Source organism: Balaenoptera acutorostrata, chromosome 8, assembly GCF_949987535.1.
Source record: "Balaenoptera acutorostrata chromosome 8, mBalAcu1.1, whole genome shotgun sequence".
NCBI classification, from domain to species: Eukaryota; Metazoa; Chordata; class Mammalia; order Artiodactyla; family Balaenopteridae; genus Balaenoptera; species Balaenoptera acutorostrata.
The window spans coordinates 29,933,185-29,960,874 of NC_080071.1; the positions used below are offsets into that span (position 1 = coordinate 29,933,185).

General features: G+C 40.5%; 1 protein-coding gene across 3 annotated transcripts in view; it reads left to right on the forward strand.

Annotated features, from left to right (window-relative positions):
* The first annotated feature begins 350 nt into the window (after positions 1 to 350).
* CERS6 (ceramide synthase 6) overlaps positions 351 to 27,690 on the forward strand; it is a 319,455-nt gene continuing 292,115 nt past the window's right edge. For 2 of the 3 annotated variants that reach the window (XM_057551143.1, XM_057551145.1), the window contains exon 1: positions 351 to 881. In XM_057551143.1, the coding sequence (XP_057407126.1) occupies positions 712 to 881 (170 nt within the window). In that variant the 5' untranslated portion in view covers positions 351 to 711. The remainder of the gene's footprint in view (positions 882 to 27,690) is intronic. The other variant, XM_057551144.1, reaches the window with a different exon arrangement.

Below are 27,690 nucleotides of genomic sequence, written 5' to 3' on the forward strand. Positions count from 1 at the left end.
GCAGATGCCTCTTGGCAAAGCATCCTGCCCCAGAACCCGATTTTCCCCCTCCTTCTCCAAACGCGGGAGTGGATCACTCTCTCCCTGCTATTTCTTCCTCCTTTGCTCTTTGCGCCCCCTGCTTCTCCTTCTGCTGTTCTGTCGCGGCGCAAGGGTGGATCTGAAGATCTGCCCCGACCCCTACCTGCCTCCCCAGCGCCTGTACGCGCACGGGAAGCCGACCGAAACCCGTGAAACTCCAGCGCGGCAGAAGCCGGCGTTCTGAGCATGTGCGAGCAAGCCCGGGGGCCGGAGCGGATTCGGGCGGCCGAACCCAGGTCGCTGCCCTAAGCGCCGCTCGAGAGCACTGTGAGCGCAGGGCCGGGCGACACTCCCCAGAGCGGTGCCCTGGCGCCCTGAGCGCAGCGGCTGCGCCCTGCCCTCCGGGCGTGGGCTAGCCGGCCGCGTGTGCCTAGCTGCTTGACGCGAGGACGAGCCAATCAGGGCCAGCGGCCCTGGCTGCCATGTGACGGGCGAGGCGGCTCCTTTCCCCAACGCGGCCAGAGGGAGGAGAGAACCGGGGCTCGCCGCGAGCCTTCGAGAGCAGCGGCCGCGGAGGAGGCGGCGGCGGCGGCACAGGCTCGAGCCAGCCGCGCGCGCATCCCCGGGCGCCCTGCGCGGCGGAGATCTCGGCGGGCCGCGGGAGCCCAGGACGGGACTGGACAAAGCAAGATGGCAGGAATCTTAGCCTGGTTCTGGAACGAGAGGTTTTGGCTCCCTCACAATGTCACCTGGGCGGACCTGAAGAACACGGAGGAAGCCACCTTCCCGCAGGCTGAGGACCTCTATCTCGCCTTCCCCTTGGCCTTCTGCATGTTAATGGTACGGCTCATCTTCGAGAGGTAAGACGGGCTGGAGCGCTCCTCCCCTCCCCCTACACACACACACACAAACACAAACACACGCACACCCTCGCGCGCACACCCTCGCGAGCGCTCCTCCCCTCCCCCTACACACACACACACACACACACACACACACACACACGCACACCCTCGCGCGCACACGCACACTCGCGTGCTCCGTGGCGCACGCACCCGCGCCCCCAGCGCTCGCGCTTACGCCTCCCAACCTTTGTGTTCGGGAAGGGGTTGCTGACCCCTCAGCCTGGCTGCGGTTCTGGGAGCCGGAGCGGGTCTGGCTTGCCTCCGGATTTCCTCCGGGGCGCTGGGGAGGGCCCGCGGAGCACTGGGGTGGCCCCCCACACTCCTCCTTGGCCCGCGCTCTCCTCCTCGCGGAGAGGGCGGGCGAACAAAGGTGAGCGACGGCCGGCCTTGGGACGCGCCACACTCCGCCGGGCTGGTCCCTCTCCGCCCCGCGGGCACGCTGCGCTGCCAGGCAGCGCTTCCCTGCCGAGCCTTGTCGCCACCCACCTGACAGCCAGGAACGTTCCGGACGTGCGGCCCGGAGGGCAGAGGAACCGCGCACACTTCCAAATGCTTTCACCCGGGCGCACGGATTGCCCGGACTGTGCTTTGGAGAAATTCACCAGGGACTCCTAGGCTTATGGCCGCTGTTTGGTTTCCATCAGTGACACTAAGTATCAGGACCACAGTGCTGGGAAATAGGTGACAATAGTTTGTAGGTTTCCAGGACTCCGGGCCATTAGCGATTTCTTTCCAGGACGGGTGCGCAGCCTGCAAAATGGGGATATTAAATTGATAGATGTTTCCTATGAAATTTAATAAACATAAACTTTAATTTGGTACCAAAACACAAACAATTTTAAAGAATTGCCATATTATTGTTTGTATAATTGCCGGATTTGGTTGGGTAGCTCCTTTGTGTCATAAACAAACTTGTGTTACTCACTGAATCAGTCTTAGTCACCAAACTAGATTGTGCCTGCCACGCACTCTCCGGGTGCTATTGAAACAAAACCGGGACAGCAACACACACTTCTTTTTCTCAACTGAAAACCTCAACCTCCCATTCCTCTCCCCTCCCCCGTCCTCCATTCATCAGTAGAGGCTGAACTTCTTAGATCACAGAGTATAGATTCCACTTCTCACTTCCACCTCTCCTCCTCTACCCCCAGCTCACCTTGGTCTTGTTTCTTAAGCTTTTGCTCTGTTTTTTGGTGTCTCTGTTTGTCCAAAACCACTCTTGAGGATGGCAGAATTTGTCTTTTGTGTCATTTGTTGCTGGAAATGGCAACAGACAATGCTTCATGGGAACAAAAGGTATCTTTTGTTTAAGGAAGGTGTATTTTTCAATGGGCAGTATTGTTGCTTGAGAACTAAGTCAGCTGTTCGCATGCAGAGATTGACGTGCACAGAGGAACAGATTTAAAGACCTATTTTAAAATGATTGGAATCTAGCACAGATACGTCATTGATCCTCTCCAGCGCTGAGACTTACTGTGAGAAAGTGGGTGTGTTGTGTTTGCAGGGTTAGAGTTGCTTTGTAGAGCAGATGTTTACTTACAGAAAATGGGAACTCATATCTGACCTTGCGATCTGTCCAAAAAGAGCCTCTTGGGAACGCCGCGTGCTCTGTGGCGACTCATAGTAGGGCTTCCACACAGTTGCCGAATGACATCTGATCAATTCTGGCTGATCAATTCTGGCTGGGCTCACTTTTAGCTGGCTAATGCATTTTGAAAGAGATGTGTAGTCCTATGTTTTGGAAAACAAAACCATGTCAGCTATTGACCTGTAGGCAGAAAGCTGATTCCAGGCTGTTCATTTGGTTGGAAAAAATGCATGTTAGAGAATGGAGAGAGCTTTGTACTTTGGCTTTCTCTGCTTTAAAAAAAAAAAAAAAAAGGCTAATTTCATGGTTGCAAACTGGAAGTTCATTTTTCCTCATCCTGAACATCTTTTTCTTCCTTTGCACAATCCCATGACTTAGAATTTACACAAAGGGGTCAGCTGCCTTCAACCATCAGTCACAGCAAATGTCCTCATATTGATACGTAGAGAGTTGGTGGGTTTCTTTCAGGCCATTGATCCAAATTGAAGTGATTTAATAGCCTGTATGGAAAGTGAAAGTTTATGATTAATGTTCAGCATAATCATCCAATATGGCCCATATACCACAGGATGCTGCTGACTTTTGGAAGGGTGTCTATTTCTTTCTGTAGTAGTGACAGCTCTGTCTTTAACCATTCGGGACTCTCTCACTTCTCTGAAAATCCAAGGGTATAGTTGTATCCAGAATTACAAGTTCTGCATGTTTCTCCTCTTCTCAAACCTAAATGACACATTCTGGTATCCAACCTGTGGCCTTCATTTCAGCACCCATCAAGGACCTGAATCAATATAACTGAACCAAGCGATATCGTTGGCAGTGGTATGACTCACTTTCGGTACCCTTCTAACATGTTGTGCGTAAATGTTTTTCTTTTGCAGTATTCTGTAACGTATAACATGATTTTAAAAAGCTGGTTGTAAATCTCTTTGAAAAATGAAATGATTTATAATAGGAAATCATTCCCCCAGGATTCTATTCCTTTTATGCTCCTATTGTCATTTATTTCAGAGCTGAGAACATATCTATGAAATAGCTGATTATCTTTGATTTCTATTAAATGGGGGTCTTTAATGCCCTTGTTGAGGCAAAAATTGTGAATTTGAATTCATTCTCCTCAATCTTATGTATTTGTCTCTGTAAAGAGAAGCACTAAAGAATTAATTGAATCGGGCTTTACCCATTTGGGCGGTCCTACCTTCCCGTTTTCACCCCCACTGTTTGGGTGTTGGCAGTGAAGGCACTGGTGGCCAGAACAATGCCATGTTATAGTACCATATGGACAGCAATATGAATGTCCAGCATGATTGGTTAAAAATGGAACAGCCTAAATTCAGTGACTTTTTGCTGATTCTGTGAACAGCCCAAAGCCTGGTGGTTTTTACATTAGTCTTTAAACTACAATTAGCTCTGGGTAGGGACCAGAAGGGCCACCATAGATATTACCTGATTGACTGAGTAAAATATCTGTTTTTTTAAAAAATAGTTGGATGGTTTCTCCTAGAATGAAAATTGTAGTGTATACCGTTATGTTGTTGGCTTGTTGACAAGGAGCAAAATATTATTTAATAATGTAGCATTCTCATCTCTTTGGTGAATTTTCTTGATTTAATGCTTGTTTAGGCTCAGTGAGCCATTCTCTGGAGTTATACTAAATGCTTCTTCTAAATTCATTAAAAAAATGTGTGTTGCTATGGTATTCATAAATGTGGGATTAAAGTTCTGCTGAATTTCTATTTGGGAGTAAAAATTTTTTGAGTTATTGTTACAAAAGATAACATTAATGCATTTTCTTCCTTGTGGGTTTAGGAGAGAGATGCAGAAGGTACTGATTGAGAATCGGAACATTTGCATTCTAGTCAATCTTACCTCATACTGGGGCAGCCACCTAACTTCTCTCTGCCTTATTTTCTCATTTATGCAGTGAAGCAGATGGCCTTTGTAATCCAAGGTTGCTTGCACTTTCCCAGTTATCTGATTCCTGTAGGGATGCTCTATATTTGAAGCTTACTAATTGTTGTCTCATGAAACTTTGAAGCAGGCTAAATGTTACTTTTTTTGCAGGTAGAAATAAGTCATCTAAGAATAAAGAGATTTTTTTCATACAAATATCCTAGCTAATGGTTTTGTTTCTTGTATTTTTCAATTATGATTTGAGTTAAAAGAATCATGTGGGCTGTTATCATTTGTGATCCAAATAGCGACACTCTTTCAGAATAACCAACAAAGAAGATTCTCCAGAGAAGGCAATTGCTCTCTTTCCTCAGACCTTTTTTAGATGGATCCCAGAGTAGATCTGCATCTCTTGTGATGTCTGGGTAAGAAATGAGCAGCTCATTCCTGTCAGGTTGGTTCTTCAAGTGCCAAGCTACATGAGAGCTGTCATTCTTCAGAGGCTGACACCAGTCTTGCCTGGCTCATTCAGCCAAATAATGACCTCCTGCCACCAAATCCTCAAAGAACAACAGTGTCTCAGTTGTATCAGAGGCAATGTCTGGCCAGTGAGTCAATTTTTATCATGGGTTTACTTAATATCTTTGCCTTAGCAGCAGCCTTGGGTAGGGCCACTGAGGAGAGGAGAGGAGAGGACAGAGAGAAAACGAGTGAGAATGTATTTCTGATGGTTAGAGGAGAGAGGGGAGTTGTGAGTGAATGACTGCCAGGAAAAAGTGGGGTGTCAGGTGTTTCATAACTGAAGGATGTTCCTATAATGTAGCTTGTAATGGAGGCTGATATTGTCAGATGTATTTTAGAAGACTGGAGTGTGCAATGGACTGAATGTTCATGTGCCCTCAAAATCCATAAGTGGCAATCCTTATTCATAAGTTGCAAATGCCAAGGTGATAGTAGTAGGAAGTGGGGACTTTGGGAAGTGAATAGGTCATGAGGGTGGTGTCTCATACATGGGATTAGTGCCTTTATAAAAAAGACCCCAGAGAATTCCCTCACCCCTTCCATCATGAGGACACAGTAAAAGCATGGCTGTCTGTGAAGCCGGAAGATTGCCTTCCCCAGACACCAAATCTGCTGGTGCCCTGATCTTGGACTTCCCAGTCTCCAGAACTATGAGAGAGAAATTTCTGATATTTATAAGCCTCCCAGCCTACGATATTTTGTTATAGCAGCCAGAATGGCCCAAGATGGAGTACTTGAGAACAACTTGCATACAAACATGGTTTTTTTCATGCAGTCCATCCTGGATGTTTAACTCCATTAATGTACCTTTTTTGCTTGTTAAATGATTGTGTGATTCAGATTAAAACTACAGATACCTGCTTTGCCAGACTGGTGTAAGAGGCAAGAGTTTGGGTCAGACACAAACAGGTTGACGCCTGAAGTTTCTGACTGGGGTAGAAAAATTGGATTACAATGGATGTTTCATTGGAAAACAGCCTAAAATCAAAGGGGTGGTATTCTCTGCAGAACTTTGGTACAGCCTTCTTATCTTGCAAAATAAGAGGGTTGTATTTACAGGGTGCAATAGTGTAGCTATTTGTAATAGGTTGATTTGTGGATAAAAGACATGACATTACTCTTAATGGGCAGCACCTTAGAATAGTGGAGAAGGCAAGTGAGATAACTTTAAATTATCACAAATGATATAATGTCATCAAGGACTGATGAAATTAACACCCTGAGTTCACTTAATGACTTTTCTGTTGAAAGTATTTGAATTCTCCATGGACAGGGTTAGATTTTTTTTCCTCAATTCCAGTCCCAAAGGTATTTCAGAAGTGGTTTGTCTTCTGTGATGGGGAAGGGCAGGTGGCCTTGGCAAGATAATGGAGTTTCAGATGAATTTCTTCCATCATCAGACCAGTCCCATGGCTTTATAGGAGATCACTGCACCTGCCTCAGGCTTTCTTTATCTGTTTTACTCACCTGATAGCACTTCGTTGGTGAGCACGAGAATCTCGGTCCATGTTGTACATAGAAGATTTTAAATGTTTATTACATGCAGTTAACATTCCTTCCTCCATCACCAAGCAAACCAGATTTTCTAAAGCTATTGGTCATCTATTTCTTACAAAGCCACGACCCTCGAAATTATATTGTTTTTTACCCCTTGCATCTTCATTTGATCAATTTATTTCTTAAGCACTTTTGAGTCAGGATACCAAAGTTTCCAAATTTTGTTTGCTAGTAACTAGTGTGCCACTTCATGTTGTTAGGGGGGCATTTTTTCTTTCTTTTTGTTTGTGAAAATAAGAGGTTAGCAAGATTGCCACTCGTATTACAAGGATCCTTCTGTATTAGTGATGCCCTGAAAATATTTATGCCTAAAGTTATTCTTTGGTTCCTTCTTTCCCACATCCCCTCTTTTAAAAAAATGGTTTCATAAGCTCTTTTGTCGTCACTTTTTCCTGCCATCATAGTTTCTATTGACTTCTCCAAATGCCTGTGCTATGGCCTGATTGAATACAAACTGGTGATTCTCACAATGCCTTTTTTGGGGTACTGCTATGGATGATGGCGTGCCCAGGGCATGTGGTCTGAAGTTGTAACTTGGAGCTCACCATTTGTTTTGTTTTATGTTGGACTATTGCAAGTGACTCCAGTTTTTAGTTTTAATTTAAAAAAATAACAACTAATATTTATTTCCTAGTATGAGTTTATTACTTTACATGGTTTACATCGTATAATCCTCTTACAAGCCCTGTGTGGTAGATATTAATTTTCCCAATATTTTACAGATGATACTAAGGATAGAAAATTTAGGAAATGCACCTAACTTTACACAGTTAAAATAACAAGGTAGGCATCTAGAGCCAGGTTTCTTGATCTCCTAATAATTTCTTTGATCTCCTATTTTAAAGCAAGTATCATGAGCTCATACGGTATATATATATATATATGGTTTTATATGTAGGCTTTTGCTATGAAATGATATAATCTGAACATTTTCCATGTAATTAAACTTATTCAAAAGTGTTTTCAATGGCTGCACGTTATTCTACGCTTTGGATATGCCATAATTCATTTCACTAGTCCCCGTATTATTGTTGGATACTTAGGCTGTTTCCAGTTTGTGTATATAAATCTTTCAATTACTGATGACTTCCTAAGGAATGTTTCCCAGAAGTGGCATTTCTAAGCCCAAAGATAAATATTTTAGTGTTCTTGATAGATACAAATCACCAAACTGGTTTTGGGAAAGATTATATTCATTTGTATTTCCTTATTAGCATGCAGATTATTATTATTTGAGGAAATCTTTTTCTTTGAAAGTTGAAAAAAATGTTCCTCTTGTAATGTGTGTTTTATGTTACGATAAACTTATTTCAAATATTTATTAATCACTTGTATTTCACTTTCTGTGAATTCATGTGTATTTTCCTACTGGGATGAGCTTCTCAACTTTTTGGGTAGGAAGTGGTGGCCTTTGATTTTTTTTTTAATCGGAATGGTTTCGTATTGTCTGTTTCTCTAGTCATGTGTTTATACTCACTTCTTTCTGCCTCCTGCCTTTCCTCCACAACCTAAGTCCTCATCATCAGGAAGGAAGCTTCTCAGATTCTATTAATACATACTGGAAAGGATACATGCAAGAGGATGAAGTAGATAATATCCTGACTTTATTATGGAAGATGAGGCAGAGAGAAAGGGCTTGGAATAAGTTTCAGGGATTAAGAATGAATGGGTTTTGGGACTTCCCTGGGGGCGCAGTGGTTAAGAATCCGCCTGCCAATGCAGGGGACATGGGTTATATCCCTGGTCCGGGAAGATCCCACATGCCGTGGAGCAACTAAGCCTGAGCGCCACAACTACTGAGCCTGCACTCTAGAGCCCGCAAGCCACAACTACTGAGCCAGCACACCACAGCTACTGAAGCCCGTGTGCCCTAGAGCCTGCGCGCTGCAACTACTGAGCCCATGCGCCGCAACTATTGAGCCCACATGCTGCAACTACTGAAGCCTGTGTGCCTAGAGACCATGCTCCGCAACAAGAGAAGCCACCGCAATGAGAAGCCTGCACACCGCAACGAAGAGTAGCCCCTGCTCGCCACAACTAGAGGAAGCCTGCGAACAGCAACAAAGACCCAATGCAGACCAAAAAATAAATAAATAAATAAATAAATTTAAAACAAAACTAAAAAAAAAAAAAAAAGAATGAATGGGCTTTTATGAAGGAAAACTCAGAGATAGAGCCTAAACACCTTTATATTGTTTCTCTGAACATTTGGATAAAAGTGACTTATTAGACTAAACATTAGGGAAATGCAAATCACCCCACAAGCATTAGGATGGCTACTATAAAAAAAGAAAAGAAAAGAAAAGAAAATAACAAGTGTTGGTCATGATGTGGAGAAATTGGAACCCTGTGCCTTGTTGGTGGGAATGTAAAATGGTACAGCCACTGTGGAAAACAATATGGAGTTTCCTCAAAAAATTTAAAATAGAATTACTATATGATCCAGCAATTGCACTTCTGGTATATGCCCAAAAGAATTGAAATGCGGGTCTCAAAGAGATATTTGTATACCCATGATCATAGCAATATTATTCACAATAGCTAAAAGGTAGAAGCCACATAAGTGACCGACAGGTGAATGGATAAACAAAATGTGGTATATACGTGCAATAGGATATGATTTAGCCTCAAAAAGGAAGGAAATTCTGACACATGTTACAACATGGATGAACCTTAAAGACATTATACTAAGTGAAATAAGCCAGTCACAAAAAGACAAACACTGTAAGATTGCACTTATGTGAGGTAACTTGAATAGTCAAATGCATAAAGACAGAAAGTAGAATGGTGGTTGCCAGGGGCTGGAGGGAGAGGGAAATGGGGAGTTAGTGTTTCATGAGTATTCTCATGTACTTTCATCAGTTTTGCAAGATGAAAGAGTTCTGGAGATCAGTGGTGGTAATGGTTGCACAATGTGAATGTACTTAATGCCACTGAACTGTACACTAAAAATGGTAAATTTTATGTGTATTTTACCACAATTAAAAATAATAATAAGAAAAAAAGAAAATTCACTGACTAAAGAAAAAGTCATTTACTAGAAATACCTGATTTCATTTTCTAGACTTGACAGTTTTCTAGTTATTAATAAATACCACTTCCATGAAGGGTGATGGAAGGAAGGTTGAAGGCCAGAGAGCACTCAAGTACCCTGGGCCTTTTTTATTTATTTATTTTTTTAAAATTTATTTTATTTATTTATTTATTTATTTTTGGCTGTGCTGGGTCTTCGGTTCGTGCGAGGGCTTTCTCTAGTTGCGGCAAGTGGGGGCCACTCTTCATCGCGGTGCGGGGACCGCTCTTCATCGCGGTGCACGGGCCTTTCACTATCGCGGCCCCTCCCGTTGCAGGGCACAGGCTCCAGACGCGCAGGCTCAGCAGCTGTGGCTCACGGGCCCAGCTGCTCCGTGGCATGTGGGATCTTCCCAGACCAGGACTCGAACCCGTGTCTCCTGCATTAGCAGGCAGATTCTCAACCACTGCGCCACCAGGGAAGCCCCCCTGGGCCTTTTTTGAAAGGCACTTCAACCAAACAACCTCCTTCAATCTATTTATCAATATAACAATTTAATAATTGGCATGTCCAGAAAAGGAGAGCAAAGTGTCTTTGGAAAAACACACTGTATAGTTTCAGAGGATCCCTCGGACTAAAGTAAAGGCATCCTAGTGAGTTCACAATCCATTTAAAGCTAACCAGGAAGATAGGATAAAATTCTAGTAAGGCAAGTGACCTAGGCCGGAGATACTTCCAATGGAAGCTTTTGCCATGGAAGAAGAGCAGATCTGAGCTTCCTCTCTATTTTTCGATTTAATTGCACAACCATTTTTGTAAGCAAATGATTTAAACACCTGAAAATTTGAACATGGTTTTTCCTTAAATGCTGTATGCTATAAGGCAATCGATTGTAAGCAGTGGCAAGTATATTATTGAAAAGTAGTTTTTCAAAGTTGCGTTGTACAAAACACAGCTTTCTATGATTCATTTATGAGAATATTTTGGGCAGGTTTTTGTTTTTATTTTTTTTTTAAGGAGGACTTTCTTTTCCTCACTACTGGTCTTCAAAGTGAACTTCTTTTGGACCACTCCTGCTTCCTATTCCTACTTTTGCTTTTATTTCCTCACAGTTGGCTTGTGGTGGTTGTTTATAGCAGGGGTGGAGCTGGAGACACCCAGATGGTTGTTTGTTTTTTTTTTAAGGGGTACATGTGTTAATTTAAATTTTTTTTTTAACATCTTTATTGGAGTATAACTGCTTTACAATGGTGTGTTAGTTTCTGCTGTGTAACAAAGTGAATCAGCTATACATATACATATATCCCCATACCTCCTCCCTCTTGCGTCTCCCTCCCTCCCACCCTCCCTATCCCACCCTCCCTATCCCACCCCTCTAGGTGGTCACAGAGCACTGAGCTGACCTCCCCGTGCTATGCGGCTGCTTCCCACTAGCTATCTATTTTACACCCAAATGGTTTTTCATTGCAGGGAAGATACATTCCTTTACTAGGTGGCCTTTTTCACACAGTGACCTAGGAATAACATTTGTTTGTGACTTGCCAATGTCTACATAAATGCCACATCTTATCTCTGAGGTTTTCAGGTTACAAAGCTATTGTTGCTGTCCTGAAGCTGTAATTGTGATTCTTTTTTCCTTCCTGCCTCTTTCCTTTCCTCTCCTTTCCTTCTTTTTTCCCTCCCTCCCTCCCTCCCTTTTTCCTCCCTCCCTCCCTCCCTTACTTCTCCTCTCTTTCTTCTTTTCTCTCTCTCTCCCTCTCCACCTTCGTTCCTTCTGCTTCTCTTTGTTACAGATCCTTTAAAAACACAGGGAGGTTTAGTTTAGAGAGCAGAGGAACAGCACAGAGTTAAGAGTGGGAGAGGGAGGCAAAGAAAACCATCAGAAATCTTGTCCAGGGACACAGTTTGGCAAGTATCAGAGTAAAAGTTGCCAGCTAGTCTAAGTGGCTCTGTAGATCACCATTTCAAAGCAGAATAAAGTGACTTGGTGCTCTAAGCAGAGTGGCAGTTTTGGACACAATAGCTTGAGTGAAGGAAAATTGAGAATCAGTCACTTAGGCATGCTGGAGATTAAGAGAATATAAGGGCATTGTGTGTCAGTGGGAGTGTGGATATCTTTGAGTGTGCGGATACACTGAAGGGTGACAGTGCATTTAAATTATGTTACTGTTGTGTACTTTTATAGGACTTAATTAGAAATGTGTGTTTCTTAAAATACTGTTATGCCACCTAACTTGAGTATAGCAAATTGGTTTTAGGTTTTAATGGAATTGATGTAAAATGATACCCCATAAAAAAAAAGTATTTGTGTTTGGTTTCAGAAAAAAAAGAAATGTATATTCCTAACTAGAATTAAAAGGAAAATGGATGGGGTATCAGAAAGACTGGAAACTTGGGTTTAAATCCGAACACTGCCTTTTCTCAGCTATTCAGTTGTGAACAGAATACTCTGAAATTTGGTCTGCTCACTTATAAAATGGGGAACGTGGCTACTCTGTGATATTAGAAGACTATCTGCAAAAATGTAGTTGAAAGAGACTCAACTGCTTCCTAAAAATATACATTGTGTAAAAAATAATTGATAACATGGTACACTACAGTATTTAGTATGACTGAGAAATAATATTCTGTAATGTGATTTCATGTGTCGGGTATGTGTTTTCTGGGGCAGGGGGTGGGTCGGGAGAGGGTATGGCTTATAGAGGCAGTAGGATCTGTTTATGTATTTGATCCTGGAGCTGGAGGATTTACTTGCTCTGTTGAAGAGTAAATATTTAGGGTTTTAAAGAGGCATTGAAGCCCCAATCTCTTCGGCTCTATGCCTATTTAGGGAGGAGAATGCTTCTTAGCCTTTCTTCTCAACAGTTAATAGTGTATTGTAGGTCAGAGACTTCCTTGTATTTGGTGGCAGAAAACTATGGTAGGATTTCTAATGGTAGGATTTCAGACAAGTGATGGGCAGCTGTGTACCACTTAGAGCCTGAAGCTTTCTCAGGGGGCTCAGCCTTTAGAGAGAGCCCAGGAAGATGGTCTTCCACTAGATGGAGTTTTCTCTGGAAACTGCCTTTCAGTGGAGGGATGCCTTATGCAGATATCCCAGTCTATCTCCCATTGCCCCATCTGGCCCTGATGGTCGTTTTTTTATTGCACGTGGTCTCCAGGGAAAATTGATTGGGTATTCAACCACTGGTAATGGCAAACATCAAATTCACCATTTATATTGATTTAAGACCTAGACTGAATGCTGGCCATGCCACCTACTAGACACAGATCTAGGAGCAAATTACTTAATCTTTTCATGCTCAGTTTCCATTTGAAACTCTTAGGGTTGTTGTGAAGATTAAATGTGATAAAGCATGCACTGCGTTTAGGGCAATGCCTAGTTCATGGAGGTGGTAATTACTTGCTCTTCAAGTTTATTGAAGGTATAGAAATGAGACTTTACCATGAGATTTCTGAAACCCTTTACTAGCATTACCTTTATGTCATGAATGAGTATGTCAGGCTCCATTCCTGCTTTCACTAGCTGGGGTTGCTGGCATAGTCATTTGAGTTTTATTTTCCCTATTTCTCCTCTTTTGTCTCTCTCTCTCTCGCTTTTTTTTTCCCTTCCAAGGAACATTCTGATTCTTCCAACTGTAGTCAGCAGAAAACAACCCCAGCAGGTTAGTGAAGAGCTGGGCCTTATGTATCTCATAGTCATGTAATGCACTTTGCTGAGGTTATATGTTACTATTTAGACAGCTCAGACATTTTTTTTTTTCTCATAAGAGCCTCCCAGAGAAAGGAAAGCCTTGAGACTGACATTTATTGATTTCTTTCAGAATTGTAACCCTCGTGGATTGTCTTAATTTTATCCTTAAGAAGAAAGAAATTCAGTCTAGTGTCCTTGAGATCATACTTGTGAAGATGCAGACATTCAAAATTAGCTGAAAATAATAAATATGTGTATTTTTTTTCCTTAAGAGAAACAAATCTACACCCCCAAATTTGAACTTCCATTGGTATGAATACGGCTCACCTAGCCTGACCAAATTAGTTCAGAAGGGGGTTGTACCTGATTTCTACTAAAGGCACTTTTCCAGCTCTGCACAGCTTAAGCATATCATTCTTAAGTGCGCGATTTGCTGTGTAAATAGATTAACAAGCCTGCTAATTTCTTTAGGCACTGATAGAGGGCATCTTAGGATGATCAAATACGACATTTTTGGTGGGTTGTCTTTTAAATGAGGAAGTAAGGCAAAGATGAAACGACAATGCTGTGGAGTGACAAATTACCAAAAACTGCCTCTATTTTAATTCAGTAATAGTTTAACAGAGTCATAGATTTTCTGCTTAGAAAGGAAATTGAAAACTCGTTCATTAAAAAATATTTGAGTCTATCATGTGTTACACACCAGTGTTGTACCGAACTAGTGGGGGAGGGGTGGTAGTTGTGGGAGAGGTCTGCCCTGGGTGCAGGCAGTAAGGGGCTGTATTACCTACCAACAGATGTAAAAGAAAACAATAAAATTGACTAAAAGTTGGTCTGCTTCTTATTAGCACCATGTGAAGCAAATTCTAAACATAGAATTGATAGAGTGAAAAAATACCCCCCCCAACCAGAGCACATTGTTCCTACCACCCCTCTCCCCCCACCTCTTGGAACACCACTGCCAGATGCTATTTCAGGGCACAAATGTTCTGAAAACCACACTTTGAGAAATACTGGCAGAGCTAGGAATCTCTACTTCCCGTTTTCTGTATCAGGACAACAAAGCCTATCGAGATAAATGAAGTAACTTGCTCTGTGCCGCCCACGCAGGTCCAGGTCCTGGGAGCGCGTGGCTGCTATGGGATGCTCACAGTGCCATTGTAGGGTGACCACCTGATCCCAGTATATCTGGAACTATCCCAGGAAACGCCTCAGCCCAGGAAAAACTGGAACAGTTGGTCACCCCACCTCATTGTTTGCTCTGTAACACCCAAGTTGGTCTGGTCACCAGCCAGGAGTATTTCTACAATAAAAATGGCTACTCTTCCTCTCCCTACGGGTGAATGAGGCTGGCTGTGGGGAGAAGCATCCCAGGTGATTGAGATGTGTTGCCTGCCCCACTGTCAATGTACATTTCATGGCTTTCTAAAAAACATGTGATTGGAGGGCTCCCTATTAAATGTGGGTTGGAGCTCCTGAGAGCAGAACTCATTCTGCAGATACCCAGGACCAGTTCTTAGTGTGGTGATTGCTCCCCAGCACGTTTGTCCTGTGTTACTGAGACCATGCACCCAGTTTTATTTTCCTCCCGCTTTCAGCCCAGCGTGGGTTAAGCACCCACACTTAAACTGCTGCTTGCAGAATTGCAAAGGGACTGGAGAAGAGAACAAAAATATACAGGTGGCCGTTGTAAACTCGGCAGTTAATTTCTAAGGAGTGTTCAGGCGATCAAGTGGTTTTCTGTGTGTGTATTTTTTATTCATGGCTTTGTTGAGTTTTATAAAGTATACAGCTTTCTTTTGCTAGTGGTAGGTACCTGTGGTTTATTGGAAAGAACTGGGCTCCTGAAATAAACATTGCAGTGAACTGTATCTTAGAGTTGAACGAAGGAAGTGTTAGGAGATTCCGCTGCTCTGACTTAGCCTCCCTCAGAGGCAGGCTCTCGCTGTGGGGCTCTACACAAGCAGAATGCTTTTGCCACACTCAGTACCTGTGCTGTGCCCCTGCCCCCAGCCGGCCCACACCTCGGCGTAGGGTCAAGCCATCGACGATCGGGTAGAGGGCAACTAGTCACCAACTTAAGACCAGGGCTTATCACTTCTTGTAACTGCTGGCTTCTTTTCACTTAGTGAAGATTCCACATCTTCTGTTTACCGCTTAGATCCTCCTCTGCTTCGAATTGAAGGTAGCCTGGGTAAACTGAATCTCCTGATTCGTTGACCCCCTGGTTTTTTGGTCCTGAGCCCCGGTTACCAGCCCTTCTGTCATTACTCACATGTCCCAGGGGAATAGTGAGTTTGAGCAGAATCCACTTAGAAGGATGGTTAATAAGAGCTATCACCTCCCATTGTGCTAACCTCAGTTCTTTGGTGTGTTTAAAAAATAAGTAATAAACAATATGGAATAAATGTTCTTTCTGTTTTCAAGAATAAGTTCATAGTTTCAGATTCTTTTTTCTGATTGAAAAAAAAAAGAAATAGAATTGGTTATTAAGTCCAACAATTATAAAACAACAGTTTATTGTTTGGCAAGCAGTTTTCCCCCTTTTGCAGAATTGAAGATGAGATAAAAATGTTGCATCAGAAGGAGAACCAAACGTGGTTAGCCTTTCTCTCCATTCCATTTTCCCAGCCAATATCTAATTCTTTACTCAGGGGTCAAATCTAAGGAATTTCAGTCCTTTCAAATTGTTCAGTCCTTTCAAATTGTCTAAAGCTTTTCTGAATTAGATGCACTTAGCTGCTAGAAACTTCTTACTGCCCTATTTTTTAAAAGGCAACTTTAAAGAGTCAGGAGGCTGCTCTGAATGGGAACTGCTGAAGTAAATAGTGTACGAGGATACATTTTGGAAGTTGACACAGATTATACTTATCTTTGCAGGTGAAACTAAACAGTCTTTTTGGTCCTGAGGAGTGTTTAGATTTGTGGAGAGACTAAGAGTGAGAGTGAGAGGTAGAGAGAGAGAGAGAGCTAGAGCGAGAGAGGGAGGGAGGGAGTGACTCTCTCTCTCTGCCATATGTGTACAACAAAAGGGAGCATAGAACCCTGACTTTGGCTTAAAATTCCACCTTGGTGGAACCCCAGTTCAGCTAATTCCCTAATGGGTATTTGCTGTAAAACCCATCATTCAAATGTACAATCATCACTTGCTTAACAAATATTTATATGGTGCTGTTTGAAAAGTGCTTTATTTTTCTAACGTAAACTTTTTATTCTGTGTGTATAGCATACATACAGAAACATGCGCAAAAGTACACGGAAAACGTACAGCTCATTGAATTATCACAACAAAGTAAACACACCCATGCGTTCACTAATCAGAATGCGGACCTAGAAATAGAACATTACTAGCACTGTAGAAGCTTCCTCCTTATTAGTTTTTTACCCATTTTATAAATTAAGGAAAAATGATTTGCAGTGTGAAGATGAAAGGCAACTTTTATTCCTCATCTATTCAGCAATACCCATTCTTCCACTTAAGGTCATTGGTTCCTTATAGAGAAAAACATAAGCTCTGCTCTGGTACTTGCCCTCACGCATGGAACCATATTTCTTCTCTTAGGGTTAAGTTTGTACACATGCTTGGATAAAGGTGTGTGTGTGTTTATATACCAAATTTGATTAGTATTGCTATAAAATTTAATACGTTAAAGAAATTGTTCAGAAAGGAATAGGAAGAGGATGTGGGGAAAGTGAGTGAGAGAAAGAACCGTAGTCAAATCATTCATTTTCTTTCCCACCTTATTTAATTAGAATGTTTTATAAGGATTAATGAAGGGACAAAATACAATGTCTTTACTTTAAAAAGAAAACAAATTAATGATGTTAAACAGGGGATATATGTGTATGTTTGGAAAGCTTCTATGTCCTGTTCCTTGAATGTAGAAGGTCTGAGAGGATTTGTAGTTTGAGACAAGGGACTCAGACTTTGAATTTGAATTAGCCATGTATTTTGAACACTAAGTGTTTGTGATATAGAAATACTGTGTTTGTTTTGAAAATAATATCTTTAAGACTTGCTGTGTTTTGTGTTTTTAAAATTATACTTACCTTAAAAACATGTATATTTTAATCTAAATATTTCTAAATAGTAAAAGTTTTTTCTGTTCCATATTTGGGTATATCTTCTATTCCATTTATTCTCTTCTCTTCTTCAGGAATACCAATTATACATATGTCAGATTTCTTTGGTCTACCTTTAATATCCTTTTCTGTACAATATTTTAATATACTTTATTGCATGTGGTTTTATTAATTTCTGTCAAACCTACCAGCCAGGTGTCCCTTTCACTCATGTTTATTCTGTTTATCCTTTTGCTCTTAACGTTGCTTTAATCTTTTAAAAAATCTTTTCCCTCTGTTCTACTGCTCTCTCTTTTTACAACTTTTAAAAAATTTTATAATCACTGTCTGAATCCTGGTTTCTCTTTTTTGACAAGCAATCACGTAGCCTGCAACTTCTTTAAAAATTTTGTTTGAAGCCTTCCTATGTTCCTGTGGGTAATTCTTTTTCATTTGCTTTCTGGTTCTTATTGTTTTGTGATTTTTGTACATAGATTTTACTAGTTCATATCCATATGTTTTAGTCCAAAAACACAGAAAATATTGGATCACTTTCTGCTTATTTCTATAAAGAGGATATCTTAAAATCAGCTTGGTTAAAATCTATTGTTTTTGGACTCACAGAATAATAGAACAGTTTTCCTTTAAAATAATATATTTCATTGATAAAATCTTCAGTGTTCTATGACTACCATTTCATAATCTTAAATGTTCAAATGACCATGACACTGCAGTTGAGGAACAAAGTTTTCAGAGCTTTTCTGAGAGCTATGGGGACTGTGGTAGAACAATATTCTTCCAAATTATGCATTCTAGAGATAATGGGGTTTTCACACTAGTTTTAAATGGAGCTTCTGAATTTTCCCCCCAGTTTTCTTGGAACTGTAATAACACAATATACTGTGAACTCTTGGTGTAGTATTGTCTCAGCAGTAACTATTTGTTAATTTCTAATGTATTGATATTCATTTGTGGATTTTTAAATGTTTTGGTATCTAAAATGATTAATAATTCTACAAAACAAACAGTATTCGAAACATTTTGAGCATTTAAAATTATAAAACCTCTTCCATTTTTAAAATCGTTAAAAATATTACCTGGTGTTATATGCCTATAATCTCATTGGGAAACTCTCAATGCAGGAAAAAAAGCAACAACTTTCCATTTTCACTCTGTTTTCTCAATCCAACTTTCTTCCTTAGATGTGATCAGAATGAACAGTTGATATATATGTTCTTCCAGCACTTTTTCAATGCATTTACCTACACACTCATACATACACACACACATGGAAATATAAATTTTGTTTAAAACATGAATGATGTACTCTAAGTGCTATTCTGAAACTTATTTTTCTTTTTACTTAACATTATGCCTTGAAGATTTTCCAGTGTTGGTGAATGTAGAACCCACTTTATTCTTTCTAATATGATAATAATATAATAATATCCCATTGTTTGGGATTATTTGTTTACAAATGCTGTTAGAAACAATGCTATAACATCATTCCTATACAGACTTCTTTGTACTCAGGTGTATTACTCTACCTTAACTTATAGAAGTAGAATTGCTGGGTCAGAGGATGTACAAAGTTAAAATTTTAATAAATGCTGCCGAAGTCTTTCAAGAAAAATCAAACCAATTTACCCCCCTCTTCCAACTGTATGAGAAACTGCCCCACCCTGACTTAACCTGCTGCAAATTTGATGTAATGTTGTCACACTATCCTCATCTATAAAGAAAACAGCTGTTTTAACATGCTGTTTAACAAAGAAGAACAGATTGGGGCTCTGGGTAGGAAGGAAATTTAATACTATCTTCCGTGAAAAGACATTTTGCTGCTCTTTCTTTACCTGAGAAATAGGAATAATAATCCATGAAACACAAAAAGAAATTCATTCAAGTTTGTAATAGTGAACTTTTTGACATCTACTGCAATCATTTATTTAACAAACTTATATCTCATATGTTTATACCCTTTTCAGCATTTGTTATAAAAGAATACAACAAAACACTCACTGTTCCTGTTAAGTAAGCCCAAGGCAATAGTATTTTGTTATATTCTTTCACAACAAATAAAAGCCATTTATAGATATATTAAATGTTATCACCTTGTATAAGAAATCATGAATGAGGGAAATCTCTCCTTGTATGAGGTTTTCTAATAATCTGTTATTTGAGTAGTCACCTTATGATTAAGCTATTCTGAGGGTAGAAAAATTTTTATTCAACAAGTCACCAAGTAACAAGTAACCAAGATTCAACAAGTAACTAAGAATCTAGAACTCAAGAGAAATTTTAAAATCTAGAACTAGGTTATTCTTCAGTGCAGCTGTCTGCCCACCCCATCCTACCTCCCAGGCATCGTATTATCTCCTCATGCTTTTCTGTTTCGGGAAAAGTTATGTTCTTATACCTGTAGGATAGCATATATTAAAATTTGTTGACTTTTATGAAAATGTTCAAATATACAGAAAAGCTAAAAAAAATGACATGAATACTTAACTTTCTCATCACTGGAATTCAATGATTAACATTTTTGTGTCTCGCTATATTTTTTTCTTCTGTACCATGCAACGTAAATTTCAGATATTATGACACATCATTCTTTTTTTTTTTTTTTTTTTTTAATTTTATTTATTTATTTATTTATGGCTGTGTTGGGTCTTCGTTTCTGTGCGAGGGCTTCCTCTAATTGCGGCAAGTGGGGGCCACTCTTCATCGCCGTGCGCGGGCCTCTCACCATCACGGCCTCTCCTGTTGCCGAGCACAGGCTCCAGACGCGCAGGCTCAGTAGTTGTGGCTCACGGGCCTAGTTGCTCCGCGGCATGTGGGATCCTCCCAGACCAGGGCTCGAACCCGTGTCCCCTGCATTGGCAGGCGGACTCCCAACCACTGCGCCACCAGGGAAGCCCCCACATCATTCTTAAATACTCGAACACGCATCTGTTGTGCAAGAATAAAGACATCCTAGGATGGCTTTTTTTTTTTTTTTTTTTAAAGATCAAATTTATAGAGAGAATGTTTTGCTTATCTCTTTTAAATTTTATTTCTTTATTTATTTATGGCTGTGCTGGGTCTTCGTTTCTGTGCGAGGGCTTTCTCTAGTTGCGGCGAGCGGGGGCCACTCTTCATCGCGGTGCGCGGGCCTCTCACTATCGCGGCCTCTCTTGTTGCGGAGCACAGGCTCCAGACGCGCAGGCTCAGTAATTGTGGCTCACGGGCCCAGCTGCTCCGCGGCATGTGGGATCTTCCGGGACCAGGGCTCGAACCCGTGTCCCCCGCATTGGCAGACGGATTCTTAGCCACTGCGCCACCAGCGAAGCCCCAGAATGGCTTTTTAAAAGTAGCTCTTTGAAAAAAGAGTTTTACACTGTGGAATTTATTATTTTTTTAAAAAATTTTTGAAATGTGTAGGTTCAAAGCTATACGGATTCTGGATTTGGTGAAATCATAAGGTAAAGGAAAACCATAAATTTAGATTCAGTGACTAAATTTAATGGTGGTATAAAAATAAGGCTTGAGGGCTTCCCTGGTGGCGCAGTGGTTGAGAATCTGCCTGCTAATGCAGGGCACACGGGTTCGGGCCCTGGTCTGAGAAGATCCCACATGCCGCAGAGCAGCTAGGCCCGTGAGCCACAAGTACTGAGCCTACGCGTCTGGAGCCTGTGCCCCGCAACGGGAGGGGCCGCCATAGTGAAAGGCCCGCGCACCGCGATGAAGAGTGGCCCCCGCTTGCCACAACTAGAGAAAGCCCTTGCACAGAAACGAAGACCCAACACAGCCATAAAAAAAAAAAAAAAAAAAATAAGGCTTGAGGTGATACTTTAATGAAAAATACATGGACGATTATATGTAATATCTTGCTTGCTATTTCATGGGAGTTGTGTCCAAGTTTTTGAGCTGGAAAGCCATAAGTTTACGAGAAGTAGCTAAGCAGTTATTCATTAATAATAATTCATGGCATTTGAAAATCAATGTGAAGTACACTGGCTCATAAATCAAGTTGTTACATCCATCTCCATCAGGCAAACATTTCTCAAGATTGCTGACTCCTGCCCCTGATGTGATAGTGTTTACACTTCTGTGGGTCATGTTTGATCTTGTAGCATGGTGAGTTCAAGGCTCCAAAGCAGACTTGGAGTACAGTTACCTTCTCAGAATGCAAGTCCAGACTCACCACTTCTGTTGGCTAAGTAAGCCTAAGGCAATGAGTTGGACAGGGTTTGAAATATGTAAATGAGATAAAAGTATGTTAAGTAAATAGTTGCTGTCGCTGTTGCAGGCCTAAAATTATACACTAAAATAAACCTGTGTTTTATTATTATTATTCCCATTTATCAGGTTCAGAAAGAAAGAGTAGCAAAAGAAGTTAACATCTCCCCAAAACCAATTCTCGGACAGAAAAAGGAGTCTCAGCTTCCAGGCACCACATTAACTGTGCTCCTCTCTAAAATCCTCTTTATCTTATCATCCTATTATCATCAACTTGCCTGTGTAATTCTTGGGAAGGAAACTGATTAAGAAAAAATCAATACAGGCTTATTGTGGAAAAACTGTCAAATGGTAAAATGCTGTATTTAATGCAAATTAAAACTCCCTTTTCAGAGACGAGCATTTGCAGTTGTTTTCTGGAACTTTTTCTATGTATATCCAAACATATATGTCTCTCTATAAATGTTATATCTGCTCTTTTGTATTTTTTCACTTAAATGGTTGTATAGAATTTTAACACATAAAATATATATTTTACCTATGTAATACATAACAATATATTTATCATAATTTACATAACCAATCCCCTATCAGTGTATCTTTAGTTCATTTTTAGTCAGATGCTATTAAAAGCAATGCCACAATGGCTATTTATGTGCATATATCTTTGTTTATGTGTGAATGTTTAAGATAAACATAAACACACATATTAGTGTGAAGTGGCTGGGTCATTTTGAATTTTGATAGGTACCATCAAACTATTCTCCTAGGGGATTATACCTGTTTATAGTCCCACTAAGGAAGGTTTGTAATGTGACATGTAACAGAACTTTCAAATGTTTGCCAATCGTCTTATGTGAAAAATGGTATCATTTTAATTTACCTTTATTTTTAAGCGAAATTCAGCCCATTTTCATATGTTTTAAAGCCACTTAAAAATTTTCTGTGAATTACTTGATGTTTTTGTCACTGTGGGGAGTGTTTGTGGATTTATAAAAGCTCTCTATGCAGAAATAAATTAGCTATTTTTCGTGCGTATTATAAATATCTTATGTTTTTTGTCTTTTGACTTTAATTATGATTTTTTTTCAGGACTGAAGATTTTAATTTTTATGTGGTTTGAGCAATCACTGTTTTCCCTTCAGAGTACAGCTGACCCTTGAACAACATGGGGCTTAGGGGCACCGACCCTCTGTGCAGTTGAAAATCCATGTACAACTTACAATGGGCCCTGTGTAACCATGGTTCCTCTGTATCCGAGGATTCAACCCCTAGTGGATTGTGTACTGTAGTGTTTACTATTGTAAGAAAATCTGCCTGTAAGTGGACCCCTGCAGTTCAAACCTGTGTTGTTCAAGGGTCCACTGTACTTCCTCTTAAGTTAGTCAGTTTCCCTAGAGAACAACCCTCCTCTTCCCTGCCTGAGGGCTTATGAGCCTGCTGCCTGCATCCTGAGAGCTGTGCAATGAAATGGAGCTGCAGGTCCTATATGGTTTACAGATTTTCACTTAGTCCCCTGATTTGGTCACTGTGCTCAGTGTCCCAGTGACCAGGTCCTCTGTAACTCACCCTGTCCAGGAGTAAACCATCCCTCCTCTGCTGGGGCTAGAGAGAGCAGTCATCTGGCTTTGAGGACCAAATCTGGAGGTCTCCCTCTTCCTTCTACAGACTTAGGACCGGTTCTTCCGCTCCCCCAGCCTCCAGAGGTTTCTGATGCCAGTGGGTCTCAAACGTTTCTGGCATCCTCTGCGCTAAAGTCTCACTACTCAAAGCGTGGACCCCAGAGCAGCCGCCTCCGTCCACATCGCCACGGAGCTTGTTAGCAATGCAGCCCTTCAGGCCTCCTGCCAGGCTTACTGAATCAGGATCTACATGCTCTCGGGATCGCCAGGTGGTTCTTGTCACATAAGAGTGGGGTGTCTTTCTTTGACTTCCATCATTGGCAAGCATGTGGGCTTCAGCTCTCTCCACTTGGCTGGATCTGTCGCCACTCACTCTTTTTTTTTTTTTTAATGTATGAATATTTTATTGTATTTTCCATATAATACCAATTTTAAAGCTATTGAATAATTGTATATTTCTACAGCTTTGTAGTATAAGCTTTGTAATATCAGGCATTCATATATATACAATCTATATCCAGATCTAAATTAGTCTATTTCCATGCTAGATACTATCACATTTTAGTCATTGTAGTTTGAGAGTACAATTTCATATTCAACATAGTAAATGCCCCCTAAAATTTAATTAGCTAATTTACAACAAGTATTCTACCATGTGAGATATAGAATTAAATTGTCAAGGGTTTCCATAACACTATTGGAATATTAGTCAAAAATTTTAGCTAGAACATATGTCTCTCCCTTCATTTGAGCCTTGTTTTGTAGCTTTCAGTGACAGTTTTTTTTTTTTCACACACACACTATTTTATTTTTACAAGAGATAAATAAACTGACACCAAGCATTGTAAGTGGATGACCACAACAAAAGCAACAATGATTGCAATTACCAAACATGAAACACACTCATACTGTGTCATAATATTGACATTCAGTCCAGTAATCCTCCACTGTAACAGCTCCTTTACTTTGCAGTGAAAATTGATTTGTATATTGCCACTCACTCTTCTATTTTCTGTTTTCCAAAACTTTTGGTGAAATCTTTTATCTGTTATTATGGTCTTTTGTCCTTTTGGAAGCTTCCCTTGTTTATTCTTTATAGTGATTTTTGGGGGGTTTCAAGAAGGCTTAGAGATAAAATATTTACTTTATTTACTGTGTTTAATGAAAATTCTCTCTTCTATTTTATGTTTAAATCTTTGATTCATCTTGAATTAATTTTGGTGTCAGAAAGAGGACTCCAGATTTAGTCCTCCCCACTCCCAGTTGGCTAGCCAGTTGTCCTAACATGATTTATTAAATAATCCCTATTTTCCTCTCTTACTTGAAATGCTATCCCTATCATATACTAAATTTCCATTGCATTTTGGCTACTTTTATTATTATAATTATTATTATTTTTTGACTACGTCAGGTCTTAGTTGCAGCATACGGGATCTTCCTTGTGGCATGTGGGAACTTTTGTTGTGGTGCGCAGGCTTTCTCTCTAGTTGTGGTGCATGGGCTCCAGGGCATGCAGGCTCTGTAGTTTGCGGCACGCGGGCTGTCTTGTTGAGGTGCGTGAGCTCAGTAGTTGTGGTGTGTGGGCCTAGTGGTCCCGCAGCATGTGGGATCTTAGTTCCCTGACCAGGGATCGAACCCATGTCCCCTGCATCGGAAGGCGGATTCTTTACCATTAGACCACCAGGCAAGTCCCTTGGCTACTTTAATTATTGTAACTTTATATTATTTTTTACTATCTGGCAGTACTACTACCTCTCCGTTTTTAGAAGACAGTTTTAAAACTGAGTTAAAATAAACGATTTCTATATTTCCCATTTATTTTCATCTTTATTTTTATTCATCCCATTTTTATGTTTACTTATTCAAAGTGATACAGTCATCAACATGTTTTTATTTCTAACTAGGTTTTTAAAATATATGAAGTAGAGATGCTTTTTCTTATGTACATATGTATGATTTTTTTTCTTACAGACTTTTCACATATGACAAATTTGAAGGCATTCCTAGGAAAACCTGTTTCTTCCCATATTTTGAGAAGGGTACAGTGTAAACACTGTTAAATGCGATAGAGAAAGCTTTACTGCATGAATATGGTATAACAGACAGTGTGTTGTGATTACCTCTATCCAAGACTGAGATATTAAAGGTTCGTTCAGCTCCTTCCAGTGGGCCAGCCCAAAGCACACCACCAACTTATCAGAGCTGTGACTCTGGATGCCTTAAGGAATCTCTCTGATCTTGTGAAATGGAGATCCTATTAACCTTTCAGATGCAAGGATTGGAGTTAAATGCAGGAAAGTGCTTAACTAAATCCCTGGGCCATAGTAGGTACTCAGCCAATGGGTTCTGCTTCTTTAGGTTTGTGAGAGAAGTTGATATGGATGGTCTTTCAGAGTGCTTTTATCAACAGGAGCATTGAATTGCTCACTCAGATGTGCTGGTAGAATAAAAGTTGATATGGGAATTTTTCCCAATGTCTTTGCTTTAGAGTACATGATCAAGTTTCAGTTGTCCATACTCATGGAGGGGAGAAGTGACGTGAGTAAATAACAGTAGATAATATCTTAAGCCTTTCAACATGGCTGGGAATTTACTGGACAATTGCTTTTGCAGAATATAATAACAGAATTTCATAGCTAGAAGAAAACTTTGAGATTACCGTCCTTTAATTTTACAAACGAGAAAACAGACCTAGAGAGACAGTGACTCACCCAAGATCATACAGTGGTGTGATCTTAGTGGCATTAGGATCAGAAAACAGATACGTTAACTCCCAGTTCCGTGTTTTTTATTTATTCTTGAAGATTGTATTTGCTTAGGTACATATCCAAAGCCACCCATGTGCCTGAAAACTGATGTCTGGGACCTCAGCCAAATGTAAGATAAAGGACCCATGAACTTGGAGAAACAGAAACACTTTTGAGCCTTTGCTCTTTCTCTCTCTCTCTCTCTCAGTTATTTCAGAGCGAGATACCCTCCTCTGACTCATAACCACAGCTTCAACTGTGTGATATTCGGGTGTGGGCCAGTAGATTTAGGGTGAGAAGCTAGCACTGGGGAAGGTCATTCTTAACAGAGTAGATATACATCTAAGAATAAAAGGGAAGTGGGAGCCCTCAGATAAGCCACAGTTGGTTGGGGACATAAGTGCCTGTATAGAAGTCTTGGGTATGGTGTGGATTCCACATCAACAAGACAGGCAAGAATAAGGACCACACACATATCATGGGCAAAAGCAAGTGGTTAGAAGGCCAGGTTCAGTGATAACGTAGCAAAAAGCATGTAGGAATGAAACATCACTTCAACAAAAGCTGAGCGCCAACCTGAGCCCCATTCCGAGAGGTGGTGCAGTGGGGATCCTGTCCCGCAGAGTTTGTGGTTTGAAAGACGGACAGTTACAAGCCATCAGCAGTGAGCCAGCTTTGCAAGTGACCACCTATTTTGCCTTTGCTTAGAAGTTTTTTTAAATTTCCTGGTCAGGTGGGGTCAACTGTAGCTGATTGGGGTTTCTAGGTATAAATATTGAATGGAGTGAATAAAGTAATTCCTGACCCATCATTAGCTCTAGGTCCAAAGCTGGCCTTTAAAATATGCAACTCTCTAACTCCAATAGCTTTGCTTCATAATCTGACAAACTGATTTTGCTTTTGACTTCAGTGTTGAGAAATAAATGCTTAATCTGTTATATAAGTTAAGTAGGAATAATGGAATCATGGGCAAGCTGACAGAGCAGTTGTTTTCCCCAAATATGGGTTTACTTATTGAGCTAATAAGCCATTCATGTGTAACTATGAACATCTATTATCTTGGGTCTTGATGAATTTGAAATAGTACCAGCATGAATACATTTGATTTAGAAGTAGTTTCAGTTTAGAAGTTATTTACTTTTAGAAAACAACAATTTAAGCTTTAGTTGAACTTTTGATAAGTTTAGAAGAATCATTAAAAATGTTTTTCAAAGGTACTCAAACATTTTGTTATGGAGGCCTTAGAAATTCAGTAAGTACGAACAATCTTTATTTGTAGAATTCGTAGTTGGAGCATATAAATGCTAAAATAAATTATGGCATTTAAACTCGAATCGTGATTTAGGGAAAAAATTAAATGAAGTTTTACAGTTAGACTTGGAGAATATTTTGTTAGGTTTATGTTGACTTAATTGAAATGAATTAAAATGAATGTTAATTTCTCATTTCCTCAGAGGATTTAAGTAATTAGTTATGGTGGATTAGCTGAATGGACTTTGAAGTCAGTGGGACAGAAGCCACAAAGAGACACATGAGTTAGTCTGTGCAGTTGTTGAAGTCATTAGCTCTGTGGGCTTTGCTGCTGCACCTCCGTAGTTGAAGTTACCCCTGCCGTGAGCCTCTCACCTAGTTCAGGAATATTGGCTTCCCAGATGCATAGTACAAATTGTGTCTTCAGCTTTTTCTTGTACGATGAGTCATAGTCTGAGTGGTCTTCCTTCTGTTCTGCCATAGTGCATAATTCATGCAAAAAATCTGATTTCAGCTGTGTCAACTTCAAAGGGTTGCAATCAGGCATATATCTGGAAGGATTTGCTCAGAGAAGAGTTTCTGTTTTTCATTTATACCACTGGA